This window comes from Talpa occidentalis, unplaced genomic scaffold (assembly GCF_014898055.3).
Source record: "Talpa occidentalis isolate TD23 unplaced genomic scaffold, MPIMG_talOcc4v2.1 talOcc4.3, whole genome shotgun sequence".
Taxonomy (NCBI): Eukaryota; Metazoa; Chordata; class Mammalia; order Eulipotyphla; family Talpidae; genus Talpa; species Talpa occidentalis.
The window spans coordinates 120,194,527-120,218,811 of record NW_023603184.1 but is presented as its reverse complement, the minus strand read 5'-3'; the positions used below and the strand labels follow the sequence as shown (position 1 = coordinate 120,218,811).

At 37.4% G+C, this 24,285-nt stretch overlaps 1 protein-coding gene across 3 annotated transcripts in view; it reads right to left on the bottom strand.

The window, feature by feature from the left end:
• Positions 1 to 19,155, bottom strand: part of CCDC150 (coiled-coil domain containing 150) — a 46,844-nt gene extending 27,689 nt beyond the window's left edge. For all 3 annotated transcript variants that reach the window (XM_054699961.1, XM_054699959.1, XM_054699960.1), the window contains exons 1-9: positions 19,125 to 19,155; positions 14,455 to 14,618; positions 13,183 to 13,403; positions 12,889 to 13,067; positions 11,021 to 11,089; positions 5,848 to 5,964; positions 4,749 to 4,878; positions 1,659 to 1,702; positions 101 to 193 (exon numbers count right to left, since the gene is read on the bottom strand). In XM_054699961.1, the coding sequence (XP_054555936.1) occupies positions 101 to 193; positions 1,659 to 1,702; positions 4,749 to 4,878; positions 5,848 to 5,964; positions 11,021 to 11,089; positions 12,889 to 13,067; positions 13,183 to 13,403; positions 14,455 to 14,612 (1,011 nt within the window). In that variant the 5' untranslated portion in view covers positions 14,613 to 14,618; positions 19,125 to 19,155. The remainder of the gene's footprint in view (positions 1 to 100; positions 194 to 1,658; positions 1,703 to 4,748; positions 4,879 to 5,847; positions 5,965 to 11,020; positions 11,090 to 12,888; positions 13,068 to 13,182; positions 13,404 to 14,454; positions 14,619 to 19,124) is intronic.
• Positions 19,156 to 24,285: the final 5,130 nt, after the last annotated feature.

Here is a 24,285-nt window from a genome sequence, read left to right as displayed (position 1 = left end):
GGTAATGTTTTCTAGATAAAGTAGGCCTTATAAAAATAATGAATGGTGGCAATGGTATGAATGCATCAAATCTAAAAACTATAGAAATGGGAAAATTTACCTGTGCCTTTTCTGATACTTCTTGAAGGGATATTACTTCAGACTTCAAATATGCATTTTCTTCCTTTTCCTTGTTGAAAGACATCTGCACATTCTATGGGGGGGAAAAGTGTTTTATATTTAAGAGCTATTAAAAGTATCTATTAAAATAGTTCTGTATTTTGACAAGTACCAGCTGAAGTATCTAATAAAGTATTTTTTATCTTTATATCTTCAACTCCCAAACTTCATAATTATCAAAATTGCTTTTTAAAATATTTCTATATTGGGATTCCAAATAGAAAGAATTTGCCTAAAACCTAAATATTTCTCTAGCATCCTGTGTAAAGAAAGTGGTACTAGGATAAAATATTTGTTATGTGTACATTTTTTCCTATTAGCAGTAAGATTTTGTGATTTCAAAGAAAACACATTCAAGGATCTTTTAAAGTTTTCAGTTGGTGAAGATATTTTCATTGAGGAGCACTTGAGGATAGAGGAGAAGAAAACATCTTTGCTCTGTGGAAAAAAAGAAAAAATAGCTAATTCTCTTTGAAAAGAGGTATGGGTGATAGGGATACGAGTTGTGGTTTGTCTTTCCCTGAGATGTCTGAATACCCTGAAAGGTACTTAGTCAAATGGGAAAGAAAAAAGTTTATGTCCTTTCTCTACAGAAAGACCACCACTCCAGGGCTTCCCCGGTGGCGCAGCGGTTGAGCCCTGGGTTGCCAAGCTGCCCGCGGCCTCTGCGGCACCGGTTCGATCCCCGGCTGCTCCCCGGCCACCGGAGGAGGGTCCCACATGGTGCGCAGACCTCTCCTGCCGCCCGCTGCTCCCCTCAGCAGTGTACTTCGGTCCTTCTGCCTGCTCTGCTCCCCGCTCTGGCTCTGGTGAATTCTCTCGCCCTCCCGCGCGTCTGACTGTACCCATTGCATGTATAAACAAACAAAAAAACAAATAAATAAAAAAAAAAAGAAAGACCACCACTCTGTTTATCCAGGAGCATCTCTAGAAAGGTAAACATCACATAACACAAAAAGAGAGAGAAACCAGAAAAAATTATTTCAAATAAGATCTGCATATTGAGATTGATTTAAAATTTATTAAGATATAAAAGTAATGACATTTCTTTTTTTCATTTCTTATGGTAAAATATATATAAAATTTATTATTGTGACTTTTAAATATATAGTTAAATACAGTGCTAAGTGTATAGTTCATTTAATTAATATTTAAGTGTTAAAGTCAGTGGCAGTAGTACATTTACTTTGTTGTGAATCCATCACCACCAAAAAGTCAACATTTCTTATAACAGGTTCTCTAATCTGTAAAAATTTAGTTTGTAATTGGCATAAAATACAAATAAAGTCTCATTGTTTTTGTCAGTTCACCCTTTCGAACTATTATAATCTATATAAAAAGGTTTATTTACTACCCAGTTCATAAAAATTCTGAATATACAACTCATTTATACTGAAACCCTTTCTTAAATAATGGTTTTAGGAGAATTAAGAGTGTCAATCAACAGGAATGCGGAAATACTACTTAGTGAGGATATATTCTAAAACCTCAAAACTTACCTTGTTTTCTTCAACCAACTTAGAAATGAGGTCATCTCTAGAAACTAAAAACAAAAAGTCCATGTAACTATTATAACAATTACTAAATTGAAGTCACTTGTATTTTTCCCCTGAGAAACTTGGATTTTTTTTTTTTTTAGTTTGTGTGTTGGAGAAACACAGATATTTTGATAATATTTTTATAGACTGGAAACTATTATCATGAAGTTATCGAGAAACCAGACTACAGTCATGTGCAATGGCAAAATGAGGTCACATTTTACTTTTCTGCCTAGACGAGGATGAATTTCATCTCACAGCAGAAATGCACTTAATTGAAAGCTTTTTGCTAGAGAAATGATGCCATTCTATCAGAGGCTCAATAAAGACAGAAATCAGTTTGGTAGCTGTTACGGTAACCAAAGAATAAAGCAGAAAGCTGGCTTTAAGGTAATAACAATGCAAAGGACATAGTAAGCAGAGAGAATTGTAAGGACTTGGTGGTTGACTGGTATAGCATAAGGAAAATATCCAGCATTCAGACTTGGACAGCAGGGAGGATGGTGAACTCTTCAACTAGGGCAAGGAACAGGTTTGGAGGATAAAATGAGTTAGAAGGACTGCAATACTTTAGCTTTTATCATGTGTTTTGAGAGATCTGCAAGACATCCAAATATAGATGTTTAGCTGGCAGTAAGATACCATCTGGAGCTCAGGAGGATGATCTTGTATGAGAAAAAAAAGATTTGAAATTACTCAGAGTATATGAAAATAAAACCAAATGCAAAAAAAATCAAGGAACATTCTGGCTTTGTATACTAGTAGCCAAAAAATGTAAACTATCCTGAGAATAATGTTCTGGTTTCATGGAAAATTCATAAAAATCTATTAGTTTCTCTTCAATTATCAAAATAACAAGAAAATTCTAACATAAAAACTCATAATTATGATATAGTTAAAAAAAACTTTTGAATGTGAGTCCAAGACTCACTTCAAATGAATTCGAATTTAAAATGCGAAGATCAAAAAGATAAAACTATAACATTTTAAAAATTCCACTCATCAATGAAAGAATGAAGGGGATTGTTTTTTACTTGGAAGAACAATTTAATCACTTTAATTAGCACATATGTTTATTGCCAATATGAACAATTGTTGAACATTACTTTTTTAAATTCATTGAAAAGGAATTCCTTTGATGTAGTGATAATTAGTATGTAATAACTATCTGTACCTTAATATAATAAAATAGCATGCATGTGAAGAGTATTATTCAGTATGAAACATAGTTGGTATTCAGACAGGCTTTCTTCATATTAGTTTGAGTTACTGTTGTTTAATTTTTTTTTAATGGTCTTCCATCTATTCTTTACAAAATTCAAAAACATTAATCCATTGAAAAAATAACATGAAAGAAATCAGATAATAGAAATATCTGTATTTTTAGTCCTAGCTATCCTATTTTTTTTTTGTCATTGGATATAGATCTTATTCTTCTGTAGAATAGAGCATATTTTCTCTTTCTCACAAGGTTATTTGTACGACCAAATGAGATACGGTGGCAGCAACATAAAATATAACACGTACTTTCATAGGCATGTAATCATAGGAAGATATGGAGCATGAGCAACTAAGAATTTCAGGGTTACTATACAGCACACAAACAAAAAGTACTTACTGCTAAAAGCAGCAAGGCAAAATATTGAATGGATTACTTTTTTCTAATTTTCATTTACCTTTTGACATTCTTTACCCCCATATAATATTATAGCCACAGAGCAGGGAAGGAACACTGGCAAGAACACTAGGCTTTTAGCTTGAGGATCCAGATTCAGGCCTTACTTAGCTGTTTATTCATTTTATAACTTTGGGCAATATAGACAGTTCTGCATATTACATGAGATCATTTAGTGTGTATGCAAAACATGAAATGTTATTTTTGGGTCAGGTACATGAGACTATCTGAAAACTGCTTTTATCAACAAATTTAGTATGGTAAGGGCTAAAAGGCTAGATGGAAGAAGCCTGACTGAGAGCACCTGGGGTCAAATCTAAACTTCAATATTCTCATATTTTGACTTTTATAGGCTGTTTACTCATCTGTAAAATGAGATCAATCTTAGCTCTCTCTGGGGTACCTTATGGTTGTCCGTTTCTACAAATACAGGCTTACCAAAATAAATTGATAACATGAATGGAAAGTATGACATTAAAAGTGGTTAGAATCAGGTTTAAAAAAATTAATGGCAGGGCCTCCCCAATGGCACAGCGGGTTGAGCACAGGTTCGATTCCTGGCTGGCCAGGGAGATACCCACATGGCACAGCAGACCTCTCCTGTCTTGCCCACTGCTCCCTGTTTTCGGTCCCTCTGCCTGTTCTGCTCCCTGTTCTGTCTCTGGTGAATTCTCTCACCCTCCCATGCCTCTGGACTGTAGCCCAGTTCTTGTATAAATAAATCTTAAAAAAAATTAATGGCCTATTTTCTTCCTAACATTCTACTATTCATCATTCAATCTAGTTTTCTAGAAAGAAATATTCCTAAGTCTACAATCCATAAAGAAACCTGAAAAAATTTAAAGAATAGCTTATAATTAAAAGAGCTAAATTCCATTTTATCATGAACATTCTTTTTTTTTTTTCTTCCCCTCAGTGCCAGAGATAGAAAGGAAATGAACATTTTTTTTTTTTTTTTTTTTTTAATATTTAGGCCTGTGGGAAATACCAGTAATACTGGTCACTTCAAGAATTTGGGATCTGGGCCTCCCTGGTGGTGCAGCGGTTGAACGCTGGGTTGTGAAGCTGCCGCTGCCTCTTCAGCGCCAGTTCGATCCCCTGCCATGGGGTGAGGGTCCCACATGGCATGCAGACCTCTCTTGCTGCCCGCTGCTCCTCTCAGCAGTGTATTTCGTCACTCTGCCTGCTCTGCTCTCCCCTCTGGTTCTGGTGAATTCTCTCACCCTCCCGCGCTTCTGACTGTACCCAGTGCTTGTATAAATAAATAAATAAATCTTTAAAAAAAAAACCAAAAAACAGAATTTGGGATCTTAACAGCTCTTCCATGAAATTTCAGAAAACTAACGACACTTAATTTCTAGCATCTATTTTCATACTTAGAACAGACTTGAGTTGTGATGTGGTTGTCTCCAGCTCTCCTTTTTTTTGTTGCTCCTGTGTCAGTAGTTCTTGGGTGGTCTGTATAGAATTGCGTAGGGCAATGCAGTTTTGCTGCAAAATTTGCACCTGAAATTGTATAAGAAAACTCCTTTTCTATAAGGTAAAGAAATTTCTTTAAAAATACCTTACATGTGTAAGAAAATTTTTCTAAATTTTTCTTAATGTTGCTGGAGGGAAAAGGGGAGTTATCTATATGATACAGTAAAATATATCAAGAGTACAGTGTCTTATAGCAGTGCCAACCCATAGAACTTTCTATGCACTCTGCAACACAACAATCACTGACCACAAGTGACTGTTGAACATTCAAATGTGGCCATTCAAAATGTGAACTGAATCTTCAATTTTGTTTAATTTTAATTAATTTAATTTATATGTGGCTAGTTGCTACTATATTAGCAGTACATGTTACAGAAACAAAGAATTGTTTACAAATTCCTTAAGCAAAATCTCCTTTATAATGAAGGACAGTCATTGGTTAAAAAATATATATAAATATATAATGCAGCTATTAAGATTTGAAACTGCTAATTGCCTTGCATATATAGAATTTTAAATTATAAATTACACATAGCTACCTCAAATAACAGCTATGAAGGCAAAAATATTATGATAAGATATTGAGAATTGAAAACAGTAGCACAAATATATTCCTGATTATTTTACTTATTAGTGCTCTTTGCTTCAAGTATTAGCTCAGTCTAATTTTTATTTTCTATCCACATCACATACATATAACACTAACAGAGATTTAAGTGTAGGAGAAAAGATACCATAGAGTTCACCTCTATAACGCCTGAGGCAAATTAACTTCTCTTGTCATTAGTGACCTTATTCATAAATTAAGAGACTAAATGATACCAGAGTCCTTTCTTATTTTGTAAGAAAATATTTTTAAATTGTAGTAAGAATGTTAACAGATTACTATAGAAAAGTAAATAATCTAGAAGTAAAACTATAGATTTAAATATATAGTAAAATAACAGCTTTTCTTTTTTGGTTTCACTTTCCTAACATAAACGAGAAAATGTCTACCTGTTTCCTTTCCACCTCTACTGTTGATCCCATTTCTTGTATTTTAAGTAGCATGGCTGATTCAGATTTCTCAAGAGATTCCCTTAGGTGCCTCTCCTGAGACAGTTGTCTCCTTAGCTACAAAGCAACGTTGTAGTTAGGTGAGACCCAGGAACATCACAGAAGTTTAACAAAGATCAAAGTCATCATGTAAAGTTTACCAAACATACCGTATCACCCCCAAAACACTCTTCATTCATTTACCACTACCCAGAAGCCTTTTTTTTCTTCCTAATGGATAATCTTATAAGAAATGCAGAATCAAATATGTGGACCATGTCTTCCTATTGTATGTCTCGTTTCCAAATTTCCAGTCAAGACCCATTAGGAAGTTGCAAGCAGCATTTGAAAAAGGTGGCAAGGGGGAAGCAGGGAGGGGAGAAAAAAACAGAAAGATGAAGTAGTAAGAAAGGATATTGTTCTGTGAAAAGTGTGTGTGTATAGGTACACAGTGTTACACTGTAAAATATGTCTTATAACGGATTGCTGTCAAAAAAGAAGTTTGAAAAACACTAATATCATACCTTAATATATGTATTTTCTGTACTACTGTATTTTCTGCCTTTGTTTTTTAACTTTCCCTATATTTTGATTTTATCTACATATATTTTTTATCCCATAGTACTACAAACATATCTCTGAAAACTTTCAGTTCTGTTTTGGAATTTAAAAGTAAAAACAGGCCTCCCCGGTGGCGCAGCGGTTGAGCGCTGGGTTGCGAAGCTGCCCACGGCCTCTGCAGTGCCGGTTCGATCCCCGGCTGCTCCCCGGCCACCGGAGGAGGATCCCACATGGCGTGCGGACCTCTCCTGCCGCCCGCTGCTCCCCTCAGCAGTGTACTTCGGTCCTTCTGCCTGCTCTGCTCCCCGCTCTGGCTCTGGTGAATTCTCTAGCCCTCCCGCGCTTCTGACTGTACCCAGTGCTTGTATAAATAAATAAACAAAACAAACAAATAAATAAACAAATAAATCTTTAAAAAAAAAATAAAAGTAAAAACAAATAATAAAGTAACCATTAAACAGTAGACAAAATTGACACTTAAGAATTTAGGTATATTAATCTTATTTCTGTCAATAAATATGAAATGAGTCAGATAAAGATATAAAGGTTGAGTCATTTAATAATGAAGAAATCCTTTCCAATTAAATGGGAATTGCAGAATGCTATTCATTTCATGAAGAGATGTTAAACAGAAATATTTTTAATCCCAGAGAAATACAGATAACTTCTCTAAACTATACTTATATTTTAAACCATTTTAAAAAAGATTTTAAAAGTAGGAAGAGACAAAGACTCTTGTTGGCATGAAATTGTTACAAGATAGCCCATTTTGAAAATATTCTATGATTTTCTAATCATACCCCGAATATTGAACATTCAGGTTTTTCCAGTTTTTCACTATTCTACATTATTTTTCTGAACATGCTTGTGAATAAATTTTTCAGTCTAATTATTTCCTTAGGATGAATTCCTATAAGAGAAATCACTAGGTTAAAGGTATAGTTTTTAGACTTTTGATACATTGTGATTTTCCTTCCAACTTTACCTTATCAGTAGTATTTGAATAAATCTCATCAGTACTACATATTATCATTTTCTTAAATCTTTGTTAATCTAATAAATGAAAAAGAACATCTCAACATATTTGCATTTCTTCAGTAGTAAGAATAAACAATCATACGTTAATTAGCTATTTATATAATTTCTGAACTGTTCTTATGTTTTGTCCATTTTTTTGTTTTGGGTTTTTTAGTCAATTTTAAGTTCCTTATAAAGGAAGGTTTTTAACTAATTTGGTAAGGTTTATTAGTTTCGATTTTTTTTCCTACATAACTTGTCAAATCAATTAAGTCTTTTATAATTCTGTTCTTTTAAGTTTAGAAATTCCCTCATCCAATGATTAGTGAATTATTACCATCTTAAGAACGGACGACAGTTTTCAGTTTTGGCTCTATTTTTGAGGTTATGTTACACTTACTTTATCCTATAGAGTAGCTTAATATACTTTTATAAGTTCTGAATCAAATAATATAGTATAATTTGCTCAAAATGTAATATGCTTTATAAAGGGAATTTTTATTTGATAATTATACTGAAGCATTAAAGGCAACCCATCTGTTCAATGTTCATAAGAATTAGATTTTTTTCCCTAAATCATTCACTTATTTAATTTTAAAATTAAAATGACACATAACATTGTATTAGTTTTAATGTACAATATAATGATTTGATATATAAAGACAATATGAAGTGATTATCATAAATTTAATTAACATACATCACCACACATAATTAAATATTTTTCTCATTAAGAGAACTTTTATGTTACACTCTTAGCAACTTTCAAATATACAACACAGTATTATAAACTATAAATATCATGCTGTATATTATATCCCCAACACTTATAACAATTTCTCTCCCCTCCCCCCCATTCTGTCTTTGGAAACCACCAACTGGTTCTCTGTATCTGCATGTTCAGAACCATATTTGTATATATGTACTTTTTATTTATATATATCTATCTTAGGAAAATATATACATTTATTAGGTCTCTGTATAGTCCTCTATTATAGGCCAAATTGTATGACCCCAAAATTCCTATGATTACATATGAATGGGATACAATATTAAAGCCCTAACTCCAGTACCTTAAAAAGTGAATCTATTTGGACAGTCTTCAAAGGAGTTCAAGAGATTAATATACAATGAGGCCATTGGGTAGATCCTGTGTAATGTGTAAAGTCTACTTTACTAAGAGGAGGAAATTTGAACAAAGAGACATGTAGGATATGTCCAGAGAAAATACCCCGTGAAGACACAGGGAAAAGGCTGCCATCTGCAAGCAAAGGAGAGAGGACTCAGGGAAAAAACAGATCTGCTAACTCTTGATCTTGGACTTCTAATCTTTTGGACTGTGAGAAATAGATTTTTATTGTTTAAGCCACCCAGTGGCAATTTGCTATGGTAGCTGGAACAGATTAATTCATACTTCCTGTTCTATATACCCTCAAAATGCACCTGTTTGACTAGAACAGTACTTATGCAGGTAACAGAGTTCAAAGAAAATTCAAGATCTTATAGCAACACCATGAACTAGTACTTCCCTAATAAAAAATAAGTGTCAGTCCAATGCACAAAGGATAGTCTTTTCAACAAATGGTACTTAAACAACTCTGTACACAAAAACAAAATTTAAAAGCTTCTACTCCACGAAAGATACAGCTTAGAAAATGAAAAGATAAAGACAGGGAGAAAATATTTATAAAGACACATTTGATGAAAGACTGGCATTCCAAAAAAATATAAAGAACTCTTAAAATTCAGTAAAACAAACAGTTATGAAATGGATAAAAGATCTAGCAGATACCTCACCAAATAGGACATACAGATGGCCAATAAGTATATATATATAAAATATATATATGTATATGTAAGTATATATTATATATAATATATATGATATATAAGTATATATTGTGTATATATACTTATATATAAGTGTATATATATACTTCTCATATATATATATGAGAAGATCCTCAATTCATATGTCATTAGGGAATTGTAAATCAAAGCAAGATACCACTATGTAGCTATTAGAATGGGAAAAATGCAAAACACTGAAAACACCAAATTCTGATGAAGGTGTGGAGCAACAGGAACTCTCATTCATTGCTGCTGAGAATGTAGCATGATACAGTCCTTTGGTAAGATAGGCTGCAGTTTCTTGAAAAGCTAAACATACGCTTGTCAAATGATTGTGTGTCCCTAGTTATTTAGCCCAATAAGTTCAATATTTATGTCCAGGTAAAAACTTGCCTTTCAATGTTTGTAGCAACTTTATCCATGACTGCCAAGACTAGAAAGCAACCAAGAGGTCCTTGGACAGGTAATGGATAAACTATGGAACATCCATACAATGGAGTATTGTTCAGTGATAGAAAAGAGACATCAAACCATAAAAAGACATGGAGGACCTTGCATATGCTAAGTGAACCAGGCCAGTCCCCAAAGGCTACCTGTTGTATGATTCCAATAATAACAAATCACAGCAAAAGATCAGAGGTTGCCAGGAGCTTAGGGAGTAGTGTGGGGGGAGGGGAGGTTCAACTATGTAGGGCACAGAGCAGTTTTAGAAACTATTCTGTATGATACTGTAATGAACAGAGTGAAACAATATAATTAACGATGTCTCAATACTGATTAATCATATGTAACAAATGTACCACACTAATGCAAGATGTTAATAATGGGAAATCCTGGGGGTGGGGAGGTTGGAGGTAGATAGTAACCCTTTCCTGTTACAGTTTTTCTATAAACTTTAAACTATTCTGAAAAAAGTCTACTAAAATAGTCAAAACAATTTTTAAGCAATAAACTTGCTATAAACTATAAATAATCATGCTATTGTCAGTAATTACTGGAAAATAAAATGCACTGTGTAAGAGAATTTTCCAAATAGTTATACTTACCATCTGGCACACTAAAATTTCTAACTTTAAAAACTTTGTATGAGAATTTCCCTAGAACATGTATCTGTCCTTCTGTTTTGTATAACACATTTTAAATGTAACTTAACTATTATTTGGGCTAATGTCTATTATTATTCTGCCAGAGAACATTGAGGTTTTTAGGCCACTGTTAGTATTCAGTTATTCTTCTGACTCTTCCACTATTTTCATAAATTTTTAGTTACAACCACTTTTAGCAGCCACCTACTTTATAATTCCCAATCTGTTGTCTACTAAAATTTCAGTTGAAATGTGAGAGTTTGAAGGTAAAATGAGATGAGCAAGCTTATTAAAAGCATTTTAATTTAAACACAACTTTTGTTAAAGTCTTTGTATGAAAGTCTCTAGTTTATGGGTAACTGCATGAATTTTGTGGTAACTAGTTCCTTTTTGGCTCACTGAGCATCTTAAAATTTCTGGTTTTATAGCAGTATTGAGGCAAAAGGCAGTCCTTATTATATAAGGGTAGGTACTTTCACCTGAATTTCATGTGGCATACTTTTTAAATCTTCCTACTATATGGTCACTTTTTTTTTTTCTGCTTCAAATGTTTCTTTTCACTTTAGTTTGACTTCCCCTCAGCAAATCCAATTCCCCCCCTCCGCCCTATTTTTACATACCTCCTGAATTTTAAGGTTCATTTTACGTTTTGTGGATTTCAGTTCTTCTTCTATAATGGCTGCATTCTTCTAAAAGTAGAGGGGGAAAAGGTTACAATTTGAAATGAAAGAAATTGTCTATAAATGGTATTTTGAATATGGTTTAAAAGACTTATTTTGAGTCTGAAGTAATTATTACAGTGAGATTTAAAAAGAAAATTATTTTATTACTTTGATGCATGACTTATATTATTTCCCCTTTTAGGTCACATTTACCTCTTCTGTAAAATTCAAAAATCAGAATCTGGTAATTACTCTGTGTCTGTGTGTATGTGTGTGTGTATATATATATATATATATATATATTTAATTGCTCTGTATCTGCTGGCCTCAAATATTATCCATACTTACCAGCTGAAACTGAAAAACACAAGTTTCACAACTTAATATTTTATGTTGTTTCTTATGGCATCACAATTCAGGATGTAAAACCTCAGAGTTGTCATTGGGCTTTCTATATTCTACCTTCAGTCCCTATTCAGTATCATAGTCTAGCATATCTTTCTTTACAGAATATTCCTCTTTCCACCCAAAACACAACCGTAGACTTAATAAGGTTTATGCCTTAAGTATCACCAGATTCTTTTTCCCTGCAACCAACCTCTTCTCTTACAATCAATTTATACCATTGTCAGTTTTTCTATTCTGAATGTCACGTATCAAAAATCTTAATCATTCCTCATAGGATCATACCTAGCTGCTGACTACTCTTGATTCTGAGATCTTATACAATTCCAAGCTAATTTACAACTTATTCCCAAAACAAATCCTCACTCTTAGCTAATTTATGTATTTTCCCTTACCTGAGCCCAATAGAAAGATCTATGTCCAAACTTGGGTTACAGGAAAAAAATAAGCCAAGTATAATCTTCAAGAAGCAACTTTTCGGGCCTCCCCTGGTGGCGCAGGTGGTTGAGCACCGCGCTGTGAAGCTGTCCGCAGCCTCTGCAGCGCCAGTTCAATCCCAGCCAGCTGGCCGGTGAGGGTCCCACATGGCGCAGCAGACCTCTCCTGTCACGCCCACTGCTCCCCTTAGCAGTGTATTTCATCAGTCTGCCTGTTCTGTTTCCCGCTCTGTCTCTGGTGAATCCTTTCACCCTCCCACACATCTGGCCTGTACCCTAGTTCTTGTATAAATAAATAAATAAATCTAAAAAAAAAAAAAGAAGAAGTAACTTTTCTCTGGGCCTCAATACTTTTATCATTAAAATGGGGCAATAACCTACACCGTAACCTTTCGCAAAGATTAAACAAAATAACATATAGCACATCCATTACACTGCCTGGTTGGAAAATAAAATTGTTTCTTTTCCTAATCTTTATTTTTTGCTGCCTGTGTGTGTGCTCCTTAAAATATCCTTACATTTCCACTTAGCCTACTAAGGGAGCAGCTAAAATCCTCTTTGTTGAAGTTTACCTACCTTAATCTATTCTAGATAGAATATGTGTACCCTCTCAAACCCACTTGAGCACAAAGCACTTACTTTGTAATATTCACTTATTGTACCATGCTGTCCTGTAACATTTCCTGTAACATGGCCTGTTATTTTTTTTAATGCTATGTCTCATCTCTCAGCTAATGTGTAAGTTCTTAAAGAGACAGTACTTTAAATCCCTGGGCCATTCTAATGACCTATACAGAATATGGGTTCTTTAAATATTCAATTACTGATAATATACAATAGAGTAGGTTATCAATGTAGATAAATTTCAAATGTCAGGAATTCTCATATCTTTATCACCTATTTTTAAAAGTCACTTTTATGGGTCTTTTGCCTCCTCCAGCTAACATAACTGTGAATCTGTATTTTAGAACTCTGGACTCAAACCTTTGTCTCTGAAGCAATCTCCAGAGTGGCAGTCAGTCTTTGCACTTCATCTTGTGCCTTGTCTTCTTCCTCTTTTACATCTCTCAGCTGCTGGCGCAAATTCATTACTTCAAGATGCAATAGCTTCAAGTCCTTAGAATGTTCTTCCTGTATTATAGTCAGGTGATCCTTCAGAAAAGCTGCCAGACAGCATAGAGAGGTCATCAAGCATTTGAAAGGTCAGGAAAGGAAAAGAGTCAACTCATGAAACACCCATACAGGATCAAATTTCTGATGATTCTCTCCTCTCTATACCTGTTTTCTGTGGATTCAAATCCTTGTCAGTTTGCAGACGAAAGATGTTCATCTTCAAGGACTGGATGAGGCGTTCCAGATGGCACATTCGATTTACCAGAAACTCACAGTTCCTCCATAAAATATCTGTTTTTCCCGAACAAATTACCTCATTCTGGATAGGACTAATGCTGTTCTGACTCACAGGTTCTTCTAAACATTTTGGAGGTTCCAAGTGGCCTCTGTGTAAAGATCCCAATGTAACAATATTATGCAAGGCAAGTGTATACTATGGTAATCCCAACCATCTAGTCAATGTAGTATTTCTACTAGAATAGCATCTGTTAGTCCCACCAAATTTAGAGTGTACTATTAAACAGAGGATGGGGATGGTATCAGTGATGTTTTAATATTTATTTTAATCTGAATTTAAAAATTTTTGGGTATGTAAAACTTGATACACAAAACATGAAATGAGAATTCTATAAGGATGAACTAAGAAAGTTAGCATGGTGGCAATATATCAACATGTCTTGAGAAAAATTTAAACAATGTCATAATAACTATGTGTTAACATATAATCAACATTGATACAAATTTAATCTTTAACTGCCAGAGCTATTTCATGGAAGCATGAGACCAACTATACCAAGTTTAAGTCTTAAGGAGAGACTTTCAGAAAATACATATTTTAAAGACAATCACACCACTATATTCAATATTGACTGATTAAGCAACCAGACTCCTGAGGTCATTGATAGTCCAACAGTTAATGGCAATAACTTCTTTAGCTGCACAAGGGGAAAAACAGTCCTTTTGAGTACCTTATTCTCAATTATGAAAAATTTTTAAGACTTAAAATCTTTTAATTTATAGTAAACTTGGGGGGAAGGAATGAAAAATATATACATGGGATGAATCTAGTTTACCTTAATATTAAAGGCTATTTTTGATTTGAAAAACAAGAACCAAATTTTTACTTACATGAAAAATTACATACTTGTTTTTCATCAAGGATTAAAGGTGAATAGGATATCAAAGTTTGTGCACCCAATACATTAAATGTCTGTTTAGGGGAATAGTGGTAGTAGCACTATTATAGGATGACAACTCTCTTAAATGTGCAAATATTTTCGAATTAATGCTCAATGGAAACTTTTTCCCAATTCTGTTGTAAATATCCGCTTTATCTGCCAAACCATCCTACTGTGACTTCTTAATACTCAGCGAAGGAAAATTCTCCAACTTACAGCAATCTAGTGTCATTTGATTAGTTTTCCTTTTTCATGTTACCTTTTTTCACCAAAGTTAAACATTATTAGGTCATCTCTCAGAGAACTGGTCTGTTCTTCAACTATTCTCATTCTTTGCTGAAGTACTGTGAATGCTTCAGAGGCTGTAGGATTGATGTGGGTTGGAGAGACAACTGGTCTGGACATTGCAGTTTCCATATGCACCTGAGATTAAAGACACAATTTTAATGTATTTTTATTTTTGTTCAAAATAGTCACTGCCCTTTCCTGTGGGAGAATTATATAACCGTTATGTGGGGCTCAGGAATAGTCATGTGTCCGGTTTTGCTTTATTAAATGTAGGTGGGAGCTATAAGAGCCAACTTTTCATTCATCCTCTCTCCCTTTCCCCCCTCTCCCTGTGAGATGAGCAACATTCCAGACCGTGTGTGCTCCATGTGCCATGATCCCAGAGTAAATATCACATGAAACAGGGCCTTGACCCATCCAGTACACAATATGAGTAGTAAATTTAAGCTGTTATAAACACTGAGATTGTTCAATAATTTGATATTACATCATCATAATCCAGTCTATCTTATTACTACTATTAGACACACACTAAGTTCTATGACTTGGCTGAGGGAGTTATTACCTGTGTCATTACCAGCCATTTTCATTTTAATACATTCCTATTCTAAAAAAAAAATTCTACACTTGGACATTGAGCTTAAAATAGATTTGCAAACTATTCTGAAGCAGTGATTTTTAAAATTTGTGAACTTCATAGCAAAGACTCTTTGGAAGCTATTAACACCAAATATCTAGATTCTAAAACCAAATCACATGAGAATAAATGCTAGTAGTACTCTTTCAGGTAACAGTGACAGAAGCAGAATTGGCCAGCAGTGCCAACATGTAAATGAATCAGGTGTCCAAAGTTCAATATCAGGTCATGGGTGAAAACTTCAAAAACATTTTTTCAATTTCATCTGCAGACATTTCTAAAGTAGACTGTAAACCTTAACTACAACTAGCAAAAGTGTTCAAAGCAAATGTGCTCACAGAGATCCCACTGGGATATCAGTGACAACTTTCTCGCCAACTCGCTGTGTAATCACATCTCTCTTCCCCTCACCACCCAGGCAGAAGTGATTCCTAGGACCCAGGAATAAAAGAATGAGAATTGTTCCTAGCTCCCAAGAATAAAAGAATGAGAAGACTGCTGGTAGGATTTGACAAAAAAATGTGATGACAAGTTGTGGAAAAGCTTAGTTCTTTGACAATACTGCTACAACCATTGAGGACATTTCTTCATTCTGAAACAGCTCTTCAATCACCTATCTTCCTCTTACAAGTCCCAGGGAATGGCCTCTTTTTCCTTTTATTCTTTTTTGTAGCTTTATTGAGGGATAACTGACAAATTGCATGTATTAAAGGTGTACAAGTGATGATGTGATATATGTAAACATTGTAGAATGGCTACCAAGGTCAAGATAATTAACAAATCCATCATCTGAGATAGTTAAGTGTGTGCATGTGTTAATACTTAAGATCTATGCTACCAACTTTTAGTATAAAATGCCATGTTACTAACTATAATCACGCCATGCTGTATATTAGATCAGAACTTATTTGGAAAGGTAACCTATAAAATTGGGGAAAATATTTGTGAACCATTTCTGGTAAGGGGCTAACATTAAAAAATATATAAAGAACTCATACAATGCAATAGCCAAAAAGCAAATAATCCAATTTTTAAAATGAGCAAAGGATATCAATAAACATCTTCCCAAGGATGACATATTGTATGTTTATGAAAAGATGCTCAACAGCTCAACATCATCATTCACATTAGGGAAATGCAAACCAAAACCTATGTCCCATTTTCTCCCACCTGCTGTCTGCCTACTGCTGACCTAAAAATAAACCAGACCTGGAGTGGAGAGAAAAGGCATGGAAAGGGTATGTGTACTTGGGTTTTATGGCAGACTTGACTGGCTCCTTTGTCCTCTCTCCAAAAGAAGTTGAAAAGTTCACATACCCAACATCCCTACTTGGTATCCAAGTGACACATCCTGAGTCAATGAAATATTTTTCTCAGGCATATACTTGCTGGAGCCTGTGGGCAGACTTTTGTTTTTCTAACAAAAAGGATAGAAATGATGGTACCTGTCATTTCCTTCCTTCCTATGATGCCCAGAGCTGAGGGTTCTCTTTCAGTAAGCATGTAGTGCCTCACATTTAAAAATAAACAGAGCCAGGCATCATCTCATATGATTAATAGGAAAAGGTCAGAGCAGCTCAGATTAACCTGACATTTTTGGCAAAATCAGTAACTTCCAAACTCTGCTTATGGGAGAAAAATTAACTCAGTTTTTTCTGTTGTTTGCACACAAAAGGATCTTTAGCTGATACATTGTTGGAGAAACAGAAGATAAAAGAAATGACAAGCAGCGCTGAAAGTGAGTGGGGAAGACAGTTTTGTGGCAAATTGTTAGGATCAGGTAGGTGATTGTTAAGGACTGTTTATAGTTAATTTAAATCAGAAACCTAACTTATGATAATAGTACAAGTAACAAAAGTCCATCTTTAGGGAAAAAAATACAGGAAATGAAACACAAGTATCTCCACATATTTTGAATGGGATAGATACTTATCTGAAATGTTTTCAAGTTAACTAGTGAAAATGTCAGTTTTGTTGATATTTCCCTAAGGTACCTATGATATGTATAAAATGCTTACATTTACTTTACAGGGTGTGTACATATTCTATCATAAAAACAAAATGAAAACAACTCAAATTACTTCATTTGCTTAAAAAACAAATTCCATGTATGTTTAAGAACTCGATTTGCATCGTTGCCCACCTGAACCTAATCTATACTGGAACTTCTCAAACTTTTAGAAAGTCAAAAAAAAAGGGAATAAACTTGGCCCCCCAGCTTCTGAGGGGGTGTAGGTTTTAAGAAAATTCACCCTATGAGAAAAGAAATTGAGGTGCCTAGATCGACTGCTGGTGGACAGAAGATAAAGCTTTTGAGTGAAATACATGGTGTTGTTCTTGAAATATCATCAAAGGAATGTGTTCAGGTCATCAAAGAAATTGCCTCAAAACAAACAACAACAAAAAGTCAATCTACCCTTTGGCGATTTATTAAAAACAAGGACATGCCTGTCTGTGACTATGCAGGTACCTCTTATTTCTCCTTTTCCTAATAAAGCTGTGCTTTTAAAATGTAAAAAATATATACAAGCAGATCTCAGGGTTAGTGGTAGATCCATCCCCCACTAACCACCATAGGGAAAGAACTGTCAAGGTTGGAAGAGCTCTTGAAGGAAGGGAGAAAGCAATGGTGGATGAATGCCCACCACAGAGAGAGTCTCTTAGTCTGGGAGCCTGTTAAAGGAAGAGCAAGGTAAGGACTTGTGATCCAGTGAATGTGTGGAGCCCGGGGTTTAGAGCCAGGAGAGATTCTCATTTTCACTGCTGTTACTCATACCCATGCCTGTCCTCCCTCACCTGGCAATGGTAACAAATGCCACTTTGGGGACTCGTTATCCACTAGCCATTTAGCAGATCCCTACAAACTAACTCTATGACTTTTCTTAGGCTTATAATCTAATAAGTAAGGTCGTGCAAGAATTGAATCTAGCTCTAATTTCTAATATTCCAGCAGAGACTGCAGCTGAAGCAAATTTGTGCTTTGCTGTTTTTGAAATGCGACAAGAATCACTGAATGAAGACTTAAACCTAAATTTGGATCCTGGTAGTGACAATAAAAATACTAAGATATAAATTTCTATTTTCATAAAAGTTCACTCACAGCTACTTTCATAAATATATCATCAAGTTAATTCTGTCTCTATCCTTAAGGAGAGTATTTCCAAGGAGATCCTAAGCAAGTATTAATACGAATGTCTTCAGTATTACACTATTAAAAGCCAGGTTTCTTTGAAAAGGCAAAACTTGCTTTTTGGACAAGGCTCCAATCACAACTACATGCTGGTAGTTCCAAAATAACAGGCTAGGAATACAATGTTCTTTATCACAACCACTGGAAAATAATTTGGTTACCGTCTCGGTTCGCTCATACATCCAACAAACATTTCCTGAATGTCTAGCTGGAGCCAGACACGGTTCTGGTACTTCAACAAAACTTAACCAAAGTCTATGCTGTTCTAGCACAAATATCAGGTACTGAGGAAACAGCAATGAACGAATGTAAATTCCTGACACCTGCTTTCTAATAAGCAGGCCAGAGAAGATAAGAGGCGGCCGAAATTAACGGAGAGATGCCGTTTCTAGGACCTCATAACCTCCAATCTCACAAAGAAGTAAAAGTGGTACTGAGGCTTAACTGGAGGCTCTCTCAGGTGGCTTTCCTGCCTCCCTCTGCTGGAAGCAGGCAATGCAAACTCCCTTCCTAAGCGAGTTTCACCGGCACCAGAACCGAGACGCTGTAAGTCGGGCTTCGAGGTCCCCAGGGAGAGACTAAGCTCCACCGGGGCGAGGGCAGGTTTGGGTGGCCTTTTCAGAGCCGCCGACTCTCCCGAGGAGCCCGCACCTCCCTGCCGGCTCACCCGCCCACGGCCTGTCAGCCTCACTCCACACTCCAACCGTCCCCCTGTGGCTCTGCCCGGCGGCAGGCGGGCCGGCTCCCATAGAACTAAAGACGCCGTTTAAAACTACCCGCGGCCCGGCGTGGTCGCTCCGGTACGCAGGCGCACCTGTGGCAGGGCATGCCGGGAATTGCAGCTTTCCCGGCCCAGGAGGGCCCTGCGCCCGGGGCGGGACCCAGGCCGGATTCCGGCGGCGCGCACGGAACGCGCAGCCCCGTGACCCGGATGACGACAGGCCTCCATTGTGCTCGCGAGTGGAGCACGCCGGGATATGTAGTTTCCGCTTACTCACATCACGGAGTCCTGTTCTGTCTGCTTTGTCAAGTTGCTTTCATCTCCCTGAACCTCCGGCTGTTGGATAAACCGGCAAACACAAACCCTGCAGCAGGCGAGAGCCCAAGATTAGAAAGTGGTTTAGTTTTAGGAAGACAAAGTATCAAGTCAGTTCGGAATGATAGGAAAGTAAGTTTTTTAAGATGAGTATTAAAATGTCGAAAACAGAGTTCAAGCCTTGTCCTCATTAAAGCAAAGCCCAAACCCCACGTCGTCCTCATCCAGGAAGGCAAGAAAGGGTTTCTGCTTTCTTGTCTTTCTTCAACATAATTTGTTTCTTGTGCTGTCAACAGATATATGACTCGGTGTCTCTAAATCTGACTGTAAACTACTAAGAAAGAAGAAAAAGCATGAATCCACAACCGTTCGAGTTGTTTTGCTTAAAGAGTGGGAATTCACATTTAAGGAGAGACCTGCAGTGAAAAAACACGGTTGTGCAGAACACCTGCTACCACTCCCAGGCAAGTGGTGCATTCCTCTGTTCTCCCTGGGGCGCAGCTGAGAATAACTTCAGCCCTCAGAAGACTGGGGTTGAGTTCTCATTTGCTTAGTGAGTGGCTGATTGAAGTGATCTGGTTCTTCTGGCTCTTCTGATAATTGAGCCTCAAACTGGGATGGAGAGAATGGTCAGTAAACCACAGCTGTGAGACATTCATCAAACTGATCCCACCCGGTGAAAAAGAAATGAGCCCCGCATATATTATTCAGGTAAAGAGACCAAATAAAGCTTCTAATATGAGAGGGGGAGTATTCTAGAATATCAGTGTATAAAGCCAATTATTCTCTCAGTATGTACATTTTCTTTTGCAATAACTTCTGGTTTGTGGAGATAAGGGAGATAACAGATAATCTGGGCTTCAGTGGATCTCCCTATTAATTAAGCATTCAGGAAGCCAGACTGATCAAATTTAGTGTTTTTTAATTTCTTTTGCTCTGTCCACTATCTGGCAGACCTATATAAGAACTTAAGTAATGACAGAAAAGAATCTTAAGTCTTCAATAAACTAATTCATCTATAAAGAACCAGTCTCTAAATACCTGATAATTCATTACGAAATGGCTATGGGGGAGGGGGATATAGTCACCCAAGGACAGTGCCTAATAGAGGATAAATCACTGTGGGTTCTTCACCCATGTGTACAATTGCACAACCACTCAGGGGACAACAATGGGGCTTATTAAACCAACAAGAGAAATAGAGCTCTCAAGGCCACAAGTGTCTGGCTCTCTCACCCCAGTTAGTTTCCAGTGTCCAAAAGTCCTAAACAAAAGTTGCTCATCTAAGATGGCTTGTGCCGTCAACAGAGGCATGGAGCTGGTGGCAGCAGGCAAGCTGTGGGCCAGGATTCAACTCACCACAGCTGGAGGTGCTCACTGGCATGGCTGCTGAGATGATGCCACTGCAGCCCGTAGCAAGAGTCTGAAGGGCCTGGATGTACAACACGGGACATGGGCCAGACAGCAAGGAAGGCAACACTGGGAGGCGATGCTGCCAGACTGTTAACAGCTCTCACAGGTGACCCAGACAGAGTGTCACCTGTCAACAGTGCTAGACAGCACTGGCCAGTAGTTCTGGTCAGTACAGTTCACTAGTATTACAGCTCTTTGTGAGTTGTTGGCCCACACCAACAACAAACAGCTCTTTCAGTCATCAAGCCTGAGGCCTAGAGCTCTTTTCAGGTGATGTCAGAGGCAGGCCGGAGGCAGACAGTGGCCTGCTGAGACTCTGCGAACCTGTTTGGCTTCCCTGTGAAGCTTTTCAGCTTCTTTTCTTACTTCAGAGGTTAGCTGCTGGTCGCATGAGAGAACACCCAGTCCAAGCAGGAAAGTGTCCAGTCCAAGCAAGAGAGTCCAGTGATTCCGAGTGACCAGGTCAAAGCAAATCCATAGCATCCCAAGTGAGTCCAGTCCAGGCAAGTGTTGAGAGAGGAAAGTCCCAGAATGCAGGAGCCCAGGAGCCCGGGCGTATGCTTCAGAGAGCACAAGAGTCTGAGAGAGTCCAGTCTGCCCCAAACTGGCTTCCACCCTCCCTTATCTCCTCTCTCCTAACTCCCCCCCCCCCCCAATCCCCCGCTGCCAGTCTGATTGGACCAGTTTCAATCCGATGGCTGATTGGGCCATTTACCAGTGAGCTCATAACTTGCACCTGATCCATCCATTCCACGCTGCAGGCACCAAATCCACGGGCCTCTCTACTGCCTGCAGCTGAAGGGAGCCACAGGGTTGGAGCTGGCCCCATGGGACTCCAAAAGCTGCATACGCTGCGGTGGTGTGGCAGGGAACCTCTGCTGTCTGCCATCACTACTGTCCTTTGCCACCAGCCCGAGCACCAGTGGGGCTATAGGAGACAGACTATTCTTTGCGCTGCCCACACACAGTGCTCTGGGACCTAGTGCTGGAGGAGGAGGGTGGTGTTGGTTGGGAGCCTGCTGACCTAAAGGGAGCTGGAGTTTTTGGAATACACCTGTTTACATACAGAGTTCCAGGATGTTAGAAGTTCTGCAAACAGAACTTCTTCCCAGAATTGACTCCTTTCTCTGAAGACTATTGGCTTGTGTGCATGTTCCCCAGTAACCAGGAAAACTTGTTTTCAGCAGTAACTTATTAATCTGTATAAGCAAAAACACAATTGCATGCTATTTCCTTGTTTCTTTGTTCATATCTGTAATAAAAGCTTGGGCTGGGAGAGTGGAAGGCAGAGCTGCTCTCGATGGCACTCTCCCCAGCCTCCCACCATTGCAAATTCATTTAGACTCTGAGTCTTTGCTAATGGCAGAGAACTTCATCGGCTGTCCTGTCTGCAGCACGTCTTTGGTTTCAATTATATTAGAACTCTAATTTTATTCTTTTAAGTGCCTGATCACATATACTTTTTAAAAATTCTCAATTGATAAATAGTTTTCATACTTGTTGACTCCATTCATAAAGCAAGATCTTTTTAGTCATGGAAATGCTAGAGATTCCTTGAGGACCACATTCTCTCTCACTTCAATACTAGAATAGCCTTCTGTAGGATAAGGTGAAAGGTATCAGGCTTTTCTGCCCTCCTGCCATCAGGATAGATGACAGAACCCTGTGGTCCTGAATGCATGCCTGATGGCGGGCACCTGGAGTAGGGTGTGGGCAGAGATAGATGGGATTTGACTGGGCTTTTAAGGGCGGCATCTCAGAGACACCAGCAGAAACCAAAAAAGCCGATGGGGGGGGAGAAGGGGAGGGGGAGACGGGGGGGGGGAGAGAGAGAGAGAGAGAGAGAGAGAGAGAGAAGAGAGAGAAGAGAGAGAGAGAGAGAGAGAGAGAACAGCCAGCCTCCCGGCCCCCCAGCATCCTTTCCTGCTGGGTACCGGGTAAATCCCAATAAAATACCTGCAAAAACCACAGAAGACTCTGACTCCTCCTTTACCCAGTCTGCTGGATATTAGAAAACCTGCACTGTGGTCTTCCTGACCCTACATCTTCCAACTGGCTTTTAGTCACCCTTCCCAAGTGCATCCTTCATATCACTACTAAAATTAACTTTTTAAAAATAAACTTAAAAGATTTAATATGCTTAAAAACATTTAATAGTTCTCCCTTTGAACTAGTAGTTTTCCACTGAACAAAATGAAGCCCAAACTGCTAATGGCTTAAACCTAATTTGCCAGTCTCATCTGCACCTAGTTCCCCAAGGGACCTTGAAGTCACACCTACTGGCATGGCAAGTCTTTGTGCTGGCAGCTTCTGCACCCTCTGCCAGGCTTGCCTTTCCTCTTGTCAGTCTGGTAAACTCACACATGATCTGTGAAACCGTGTTATTCCCTCCCAAAATACTTATTATTACCACGTTTTAATTATCAGTGTGCCTTATCTCTCCTAAATTAGGAGATCAGCTACTTTCGGACAGTAGTTTTGTTCTTTTTATTTTAAACACCAAGCACAACAAATGGCACACATTAGAGGCTTGGTAAGTCCTTATTGAGTGAATTAATAAATTTTGAATGCTTTACGGAAAGTCTGTCTCATTCTCTTGACTCCTTATATATTCTGTTGATAGGCCAGCAAAAGGCATCTTCTTTCTTCCAGAACTGGTATGACTTGACATTGCAATTACACAAATGACAACAAAAATACTCGCAACTACTTCCCCTTGGAATTGCACATGCACTCTGTACATAAATGAAAACACAAAAATAAAAATTTTCTTATCTTATTGGTACAATAGAGGAATGAGGATGATAAATTCATTAACTGATTCCTTACTTTATGTGGGCAAGCCAGACCCTTTGGTGAAGTATTGGCTATGGTTATAAAGATTAAAATTTAGAATTCTTTAATGAACTGGTTTGCAACCCAGGGATGTAAAGATAGATTTATTAACTGAATCACTCTAGGATAACAAGACTATATTATAGTCTTTGTCACTTATTTTCACCAACTAAATTTTGTGGTCAATTAGATTTTCACATTGTTCTTTCGATCAAACCTAAAAATAAGGTCAAGGTTTTAGTGGTGTTGCTGTAGTTCTGTGTCACATTTCCTAAAAGTACTCTCCTGATCTTAATAGGATGACACATAATCAGCAAAAAAAACATCAGTATTCTTTTTTAAAAGATTTATTTTTATTAATGCACACAAGAACTGGGGTGTAGGCCAGAGGTGCAGGGTGTGAGAGGATTCACCATAGACAGAGTGGGGAGCAAAACAGGCAGATCTACTGAAATATACTACTGAGGGGAGCAGTGGGTGAGACAGTGAGGTCTGCTGTGCCATATGTGTTAGCTCTTTGGCCAGGGATGGAACTCAGTCTGCTCTGGCTGGCAGTAAGTAGCTTGATAGCACTGAGACTTTAACCCTTGCACCACCAGGGAGGCCCAGTATTCATTTAATTGGTACAGACAGCTCAGCACTTTTATTTCTAAAATTTTCTGATTGAGTTGTCCATGTTGTCCATCTATTG